Below are 9226 nucleotides of genomic sequence, written 5' to 3'. Positions count from 1 at the left end.
GTCAGTGAAACAACAGCTCTGTGGAGAGCCAACATGGGGGGCGGGCTCCTTTTTGCAGATGAAATTCATTTAATTTGCATTATTTTTTAAACTGTGCCACAGGGTTTTAATTGTGTCGCTGAGTTTGTTTCCTTTTGTTGGTGAGAGTTTTTATTAAAATTCAGTGTAATTTGTGAAGCAATAGCTGTGAACGTGTCGACATGTGTGTGTGTGTGGTGGAGGAATGGGGGGATGACAAAACTATATTTACTGAAGTGGGGTGCTGCAGAAAGGTTTAGAAACCACAGCTTTGGTCTGGCTGTGATAATTGATGCGCTGTGATTAACGCAGGATTAAAGCGGCGGAAAGTAAAAACCAAAAGTTGAGTTATTTTAGAGGAGTTTAACTGTGAAAAAGGAAACGTGATGTGACGTGGATTTGGGCTGAAAATGTGTTTATTCCTCAGGTTAAAGTCAGAAATAGGTCAAAACAATGAAGGTCTTCTTTATAGTCCTGTGTTTTTGTTGCAGCCGAGCAGTGATTTAAAAACCTGATGATGAGAAGAGTTTCTGGAGGGCGTAAACACTGCCATCATGACATGGTTCAAGCCTTTCAGAACTTTCAGACTCGTTTTGTAGTTTAGAAAGTCTTCTCTTCGTGTGAAGATATTACCTCTGACTCTGAGTGCCTTCTCAAGGTCCTCCTCAGTCTGAGTAAAACCATTTAAAAAAATGATGTCTCTGTGAAACTTCTTGGGGCTAAATTGTTCCAAAGTTTCATTTTCTGCACAGTTTGAGTCTCACTGAGCTTCAGAAGTCAGAGTCAACAATTTGGAACCTGAACGTCTCACTGAGCTCATTGGACAAGTGTGTTTGTGTTTGTGTTTTTCCAAAATGATGCATAAAACATTAGGAACATGAAACGATGCTGGAAACCTGAGTGTTTTTAAGATTTAAACAAAGAACAAACGTCGACACATTAACAGACGATCTGTCACAGACAAACGACCGGAGATCAGCAGGGAAGCAGAGAAATGAAGGAAGGAAGGACGGAATGAAGGAAGGAAGGACGGAATGAAGGAAGGAAGGACGGAATGAAGGAAGGAAGGAAGAAATGAAGGAAGGAGGGAAGAAATGAAGGAAGAAAGGAAAAAATGAAGGAAGGAAGGACGGAATGAAGGAAGGAAGGAAGAAAGGAAGAAGTGAACGAAGGAACGAAGGAAGGAGAGGAAGGAAGGAAGGAGAGAAATGAAGGAAGGAAGGAAGGAAGAAAGGAAGGATGGAGAGTCACTGAGGTCACTGGATTACAGCAGAATATTGAACACAGATTGGATTAGACTAGACCTGCTAACATTTCTCTTGCTAACATTTCTCCTGGTCCATGTTGTATTTTTTGGCCTCACTATTAAAACAATTTTATGATTATTACTTGACATATTGCTTTTCAAATGAAAACAACTCCACCATCCATCTTAATGTGTCACAGAGTGAAACGAGTGTTTTAGCTGCTGCGATAAAGAAAAAAACAGGTTCTAAAGTCTTTAGTTTTAGAGTTTAAAAATCCCACGCTTGATTTCACTTTTCTTTTCTTTTTTTTTTACAAATGAAAACAATTGACTGAGATTTCATTCAGCATGTAACGCTAAATGAAAGGCTGGTTGTCAGTCAGCTGCTAACGTGCCGTCAGGGTGTGAAGCTGCCTGTCAGATGTGTTTGTTGGCAGCAGCGTTTCAGAGCAGCTTCAAGTGGTTATCACAGCGAAAACTCAGAGTTTTTTATTAATGTTCATCAGTGATGACATCACTCTGGGCCACAGGATATTCATTTTGATGCCTACGGTTTGTTCCATTTATTTTATGAAATATTTATCTAGCGTTAATTAGCTGCCTGCTCTGCACCGACCAATCATGACGTTCTAACAACAACAACATTAGGAACGAACAGTTTGGCATTTCCTCAGGGCAGAAACAAGTCCATCAATGTGTCCAGATATGACCTATGACCTCAGAGTTTCTCATCTTTCTGTCCACAAACCTGCACTGGATGGAACGTTTGGGACAAAGAAAAATCACTACTTTTTTTAACAAACGACCTTCTCTCTGGCATAATATTTGTGAAGAACAAATAAATTATTTGCGATGAGTTTGCACTTGGTCGTAAATCATACGACAGCAATAATCCTTGTTAAACATTTGTTTGATTGACAGCCCTAATTTATTTTCTCCCATTAAACAATTATTGTAAATAATTTGCGCTCGCTCTGATCTGAAAATGTCGTCACATTTCCTGGTCGACCGATTCCCTTTCCTGTAAACGACAGGGCAGCCATTGTGTCTGAAAAAAAAAAGGTACACACACGGTAATGTTTGGTTGCAGCTCCCCCCTCATCACCCTTTCCTTCCTTTCCTCCCCCACAGAGCTCCTGTCAGCCTGCCACGAGCTCCGCTGCCGCTACGGCTGCGTCATGACAAGAAACGGCACCTTCTGTTTCTGCGCTGACGGCTTTGAGGTCGGCGAGGACGGGACAAGCTGCAGAGGTATAGGAAGGACCCCCCCCCCCCACACACACACACACACACACCCACATACTGTATGCATTACACTCCTCTTACATAGATGTGTTTCATAAGCAGCCTGTCTTTTTTTCTCCTTTTCACAAACGCCGCTGCCTTATTACGCCTCAGGTCTTCAGTCAGTCGACCGACCAGTAAGAAAAATATGGTTTGGCCCTCGGAGGTGCCATTAGAGTTGCCTGTTACTGGGGCTGTACACACTCCTTATGCCCATACTGTGGCGTCAGATTTGCACAGTTTGAGGTGATGTGAAAGGCTTCACTAAAGGAGCAGTGATTCCTGAACGGGGACACGAGGAAGTGTCGTTTATGGGGTGTTGCGGCTCCAAAAAAGGCTCATTGATTATGGAAGTAATTACGCCTGAGGTTCCAGAGTGAGGCCGCATTAAGTATACTTTATGTATTTGGGTCATGTTTGAGCACACCTAATTTGTTACAAATGACTCCTTTCCTTTTTCCATAAGATCATGATGAATGTGCCATATACGGCTCATGCAGCCAAACCTGCACCAACACCTACGGGTCGTACAGATGCAGCTGCACAGAGGGATACGTCCTGCAGCCCGACAGGATATCCTGCAGAGCCAGACAAGGTGAGCGGCACGCCGGCGTCCGGAAGCAGCCCGTTCTGCGTAGCATGTGTTTTTCATTTCTAATAATAAACAGAGTAATTTTCCTTCGACCAGAGATGGATTTTCAGCCCATCATTTCTACGGTGGCCGCTGCTGTTGGCTTGGCCAAGATTAATGTGGTTCGGCAGTGACCACATCTATCACCCACATGGGAGCGGGTAGACGTGGTCGGGCCAGGATAATGATAAAATTAATGAGCGGGAGACTTTAAGTGGGAACAGTCTGGAGTATTTTGTGCGGAGACAATGCCCAGCGTCGCCCTGATTTATGTTAATGCCTGCTGCTGGTTACAATTCTGTCCCCGTGAGTAAAACAGCCCACTTAAAAAGGAAGGAGCCAAAAGAGCTATTGTTTTTGGTGGTCCGGCATCAACAAACACCGGCCAATCCCTGTGTACTATACATTTATATATTTATATATATGTATATATTTGTGTCACCCCTTGGACAAAATCAAATTACTTTTTTTTTTTTTTAATGTGTTTTTCTTTATTTATTTGCAGTTGTTTTGACTCAGGTGAACACACTCTGGTGATTGGTGCAGCCCCAAAACACCTAAGAGGGGAGACCAGCGCTGTTGGTGCTTTTAATCAACGTGACTCGTGTCCTACCAGGAATAAACTGAATATGATTACCCATAAACTTAACTGAACCCAATGCTCACTCGCATTAATATTAATTTAGCACAGAGCAGTGGTGGTGCGGGGATAAATGTAAGGTTACTGCAGGTTGTAAAGGCTGATGAATACAAATGTTAGGGTAGCAGCAGATTAAGAAGAGCGGGCGAGGTACGCAAACTGTTGACAAGGATGTTGACGGAGTGATTGATACACACACACTGATCAAACACACACACACACACAGTTGTTACATGTATCCTAAACGGACAGTGAGTACTCTGTACTCCCTCAGACATTTGAACAGCCTGTGTGTAGATTTCTTCATCATAGAATTATTAAAGTGTCAGATTCAGGAGTTGACAGCAGTAATTAAACCCTCTACTGGAAATACATTTAAATTACACCCTTTTTATTTGACACCATTGAATATTAAAATATTAAAATATTAAATATAATATATTATAAAATAAAATAATAATATTGTCCAGTCCTGTGTTGTCTAGTCCAGTCCAGTCTGGTCTAATCTGGTCTTGTCTAGTCTAATATTTTATCTTATTATTGTTTGAGTCTGAACTGAAAGAATAAAAAAAAAAAAATCATTATTTTTTGCTCCAGTTTAAAATCAATATTAAATGATGGGTTTTATTGACGTTTGAATTTTCTCTTCTCTGTTGAGGATCAGTGTGTTTGACAGTCAAGATGAACGTATGTCAACGTCTTTTTTTTTTTTAAACCTTTCCTTTAAAAATAATAATAACAATAATAATAACCTGGTTTCATTTAGATTTTTCTGTCCATGTCATCTTGTTCTCTGTAACTACTCTTCTTTTTCTACTCTTCTTCTGTGGCCCTGACGTCCAGCCCGTGTGGACAGTATCAAGGACTGTGGTCAGAACTGCTCTCTGCCTTTGTGTGAGATAAAACTACATCTCTCTTAAATGTCCATTTAAAGGTTTTGGAGAAGCAATTATGTGACCACCCGTAGCCGAGGGTAGCCCTCGACTGAATGAGCGCGGACGTCCGTGATAAGTAAAGGTCCATTTAAAAGACGGAGTCTGAGGTCAGACAGAGGGCGCGGTCACTTAAGCCTTTCAGGCAGCGCTTCTTGGTTTTACCGCCGTGGTCCTTCCAGACCCCTGGGCAGCAGCGCATTAAAAAACAGTTCAGAGTGGAACTACAGACCGAGTCGATGTCGTTGGTTCTGATGTGAGCAGAAATAGATTGTTTTGGAGGAAATGGTTTTGGTGTTTTCATCTACGCTGGAGTCAAATTACAGCCCATCTCTCTGACTGTGAGTCTGTGGTGTCTGTCGTCCGCCCCTCACGGTGAAGGACTCTTTCATCGAAGCTTCAATAACTCTCTCTCCCTCCCTTTATTTCTTGTGTGTTGGCTGTTAAAAATATTTCGTTTTTTAGTTGGTTTTTTTTTGGTTTTAGTGTTTCACCTGTGGAAACTTGTGGTATGCGACGTAAAGAACCAAAAATGTTCCCTGTTCTTCCACTGCAGATCCCGGCGACGGCCGTCCGGTGCTGCTGAGTGGAGGCTCCAATCGAATATCCGTCACCAATCTAAATGGAACGAGCCTCAAACCCCTGAGGTCCTCCAGTGCAAATGGAACCGTGGCACTGGATTTCCAGCACAAGCAGGAGTCCGTGTGCTGGGTCCTGTCTTCGGAATCCTCTGGGCAACTGCGTTGTGCTGAAGCAAGAAATCTGCGTGGATTCACACGGGAACAGGAAATAAGAACACAACAAAACCTGCAGCGTAGGTGTCCAGCTGTGTGTTTGTCTCTGTTGTCTCGGCTCCGTCCTCATGTCTTTGTTTCATATCCAGACCTCTGTCACAGCGACCCACTGCTTTCTTACTCCATCCCTCCTTTGCCTCACCCTTCACCCTGAGACGCCGTCTCTCGGTCTCTTATCTCTGCAGCTGAGGACAGGTTGGACTCCAGGGTTGGTGTCACACGCCCTCCTTTCAAAGCTGTCCTTCAACAATGTCGTTTCCACACCGTTAAATTGACTCTTTTTGTTTTTCCTGGTAAATTCCACGTTTGTCACTGGTTCTTAGCTGCGTGTGAGGAGTCACGGTCTTTTTTTTTCTCTCTCTCTGCGGCGCCACCTCAGGATAAACGAGTTTACTGCAGTGAACCAATAAATACTCATCAGGAATACATTTTTGCTTGTTATGGCTTTGTAGGAACATCCCCAGTGCATAGTTGTTTTTAAAATGATCAACCTGATTGTGTCGTATGAAATTTAGATTTTTTTTTTTTCGTTTTATGCAAAGTTAGAAACCAGGTGTTAGAAAATGTGTGGTGAACTGTATTTGATTTATCGGCTGTGGAACCATTAAAAAAAAAAAAATCAAACGAAACACTTTGTATCATGATTAATCATGATCATAATTCATCACAGTTAATCAGGATTAGTTGTGATTATTTCAGATTAATCCTTAATTAATCTTGAACATGGTCAAAAGCCTTTTTTCTGTGTATTATTGAAACAGAAAGACGGTAAACGCTGGTAGATGAGTTTACCTGTTTTTATGGTTGACTCCAGTCATCAGTTAATCGTAGACTGACATAGACCTAGACTGACATAGACTGACAGACATAGACTGACATAGACCTAGACTGACATAGACTGACAGACATAGACTGACATAGACCTAGACTGACATAGACTGACAGACATAGACTGACATCGACCTAGACTGACATAGACTGACAGACCTAGACTGACATAGACTGACAGACATAGACTGACATAGACATAGACTGACATCGACATAGACTGACATAGACTGTACATGCTTTAACATGTGGTCAAATTGTAATCTGATTACTTTCAGTAATCGGTGCCAGTTTTGCGTTAACCCCGTTGCCTCCTGTCGTCCTCCTGCAGACGTGGAACACATGGCCATCGATTGGCTAACTGGAAATTTTTATTTTGTCGACCGGACGGCGGAGAAGATCTTTGTCTGTGACCGGGACGGGACCACGTGCGTCACTGTGGTTCAGCTGGACCTGGTCAACCCTAAAGGACTGGCTCTGGACCCTCTGATGGGGTGAGTCCGTACACGTCTCTCTGTCTCTGCAGAGCCCGTCTGCAAAGTTTAATTTATCATCAAGCATCCTTTGTTAAGAAAGAGGGGGAAAATCATGGAGGAAGGAGGAAAAAAAATCACTATGCATAACAATTGACTTGTCTGGAAGAATATGAGTGAGTTACAATGAAGGGATTTAAATGATTCCCTGTCCTTCGACTCAGCCCTTTCTCTCTCTGAGCTGTGTAATTTGGTGGATGTCTGTTGACAGCCTCTGCTGTCTAGACCTTCATTTGTATTCACTGATTTCACTCCACATCCCTCAGTAGAAGATTTCTCCTGCAGGACTTTTATTACTGGATTTTTTTTGTCTGCAGAGATCAGACGGAAACTTAGCAACTCTGAAGTTAAGGAGTGTATTCAGTTACACTTAGTCGGATCTGAGGCCTTAATATTGATGTGACACAGTTCAGCTGTGGCTCCAAATCTGTGTTAGCAGCGCCCCCTAGCCCGCCTTTCCTTAGACATGACCACTAACATCCGTACATTTACTGTTTTTGATGCAGAATTATATAAAACTCTTTAAATATATATATATTTCAAAAATACATAACAGCCCAATTTACCAGTTGTAGCACAAATTTACACCCCCCCCCAACCCCCTCCCTGACTTAACTGACCGAACTACAATGTTTTGGTAGATCAAAAACCAGATTCAATCAAATTCTCAGAAAAATGTATTTCTTTTTGAAGTTTTAAAGATTCTGTCTTTGGAACCAGGTCTTGTTCTTCATTTCGGACCGATTTCAGATGGAGCTCGTTCAAAACACATTCAAAAGTTATCATCATTTTAACAGGGTTTCATTCAAGTTTGGTTGAAAATTTAGATTTTTGCTATGATTTGAAAAAGTTTGAAACTGAAACACAGCTGGACTTCAAAGCTGTTGGAGTTCCTCAGAGACACAGACGAACATGTGTGTGGAGGACAGTTAATAGTCAGATCTTTTCAAATTCTATCAACTGTCTTGGAAAGTTTTCTCTCGTATTGAGACAGCAGGGGCTGCTGCGGGGCCAAAGCCGACTCCTAACTGCATGTAAACAGAGCTCACACACACACACACACACACACATCAGTGTTCACTGCAGCTCTGCTCCAGTCACAGTCCTGTTAGCTCAAATAATTGAACAAAACTTCAGACTTTAATGAGGAAAAACAAACACTTGAAAGAAACTCTGGTCATTTTTCATTTACAGTGTTTTGTTAGCTGTGTGTGTGTGTGTGTGTGTGTGTGTATGTGTATGTGTATGGTCTTCATAAACTAACACACCACATACACTCGTGATGAGGTTCAAAGTAGGGTCTGCGTCCAGACAAGGTTTTATTTCCTTTTTCTTTTCCACTAACTGCTGGGTCACATGGTGTCAGACGGAATGAAAACCAGAATTGATCTAATGGAACATAATAATGGGGTAATTGGTGCAGAGATAATGTTGTGTAAAAAGATTTTGTTGAAAAAGGGATTGAACTAATCATGGTGAAACATTAGTGGTTTTTGAAACTTGACCACTTGGTTCCAGGGTCGACTGTTTTTTAACAATATAAAAAAACAATAGAATATACTGCTGGTCTCAGTCTTTCAGTGTTGCTAGTATTTCAACCTTGGGGTCGCAACCCCACAGGGGTCATCTAGGGTTCAAGTGGGTTTTCCTAAAAATTTTAATAATTAATAGGACAGATAAAAACCCTTTTTAAACTAATTATTGTTGTTTTTAAAAATCACATGATCAAAAATGAATTCTAGAGGAAAAAAAGGCCCCTGGTCAAAATGGGTTCAGTGCCAAAAAAGGGTTGGGAACCACAGATTTAGTACTTCCTAGTATTTGATATTTGGTATTAGGAGGCAGCCATCAGTTTACTGAACATTTATTTAAATCCGTATAAACATAAAGATGAGACTAAATTGCAGTGGAAAGGTAACATTTAAACATGGCTGAGGAAAAAGACATTTTTCTAAATACCAATTTTAAAAAAAGCCATTTTCTAAATGCCTCAGCCTGGAGGCCGTTGTATTGAAGCAGCATTTTCTATTTTCTTTGTGCTAATGTTCGGAGCGTTTAGATGCCAGCTAAAGAGGAGCTCAGGGTATGTGATTAGACATTTGAAAGAAAGACAACGTGCAACTCACGGAGGAGCCAAAGCATTTAGTAACTCCAAACCCACGAGGAGGGCCGGCGAGTCGATTCTGAAAGACGCAGGAAGCGCTGTGATCCATGGAAGGCAGGTGTTGTAAGCCGTCCAATTTGTACCTTCCCACAGTGTCTGAACGTCAGACAAAAACACAAATGTCCTTTAACTAACTCAGCCGCCTCCTGCACTGCA

General features: G+C 41.7%; 1 protein-coding gene across 1 annotated transcript in view; it reads left to right on the top strand.

Moving 5' to 3' along the window:
* The window catches only part of lrp1bb (low density lipoprotein receptor-related protein 1Bb), a 176515-nt gene that overhangs the window by 35109 nt on the left and 132180 nt on the right, over window positions 1–9226 (top strand). The window contains exons 4-7 of the mRNA XM_025063745.1: window positions 2396–2515; window positions 3015–3143; window positions 5308–5693; window positions 6593–6867. Of these exons, the coding sequence (XP_024919513.1) occupies window positions 2396–2515; window positions 3015–3143; window positions 5308–5693; window positions 6593–6867 (910 nt within the window). The remainder of the gene's footprint in view (window positions 1–2395; window positions 2516–3014; window positions 3144–5307; window positions 5694–6592; window positions 6868–9226) is intronic.

The sequence above is a fragment of the Cynoglossus semilaevis genome, chromosome 16 (genome assembly GCF_000523025.1).
Source record: "Cynoglossus semilaevis isolate Cse_v1.0 chromosome 16, Cse_v1.0, whole genome shotgun sequence".
NCBI classification, from domain to species: Eukaryota; Metazoa; Chordata; class Actinopteri; order Pleuronectiformes; family Cynoglossidae; genus Cynoglossus; species Cynoglossus semilaevis.
Note: the sequence above shows the minus strand (reverse complement) of the source record. Positions and strands in the feature narration are given on the sequence as shown.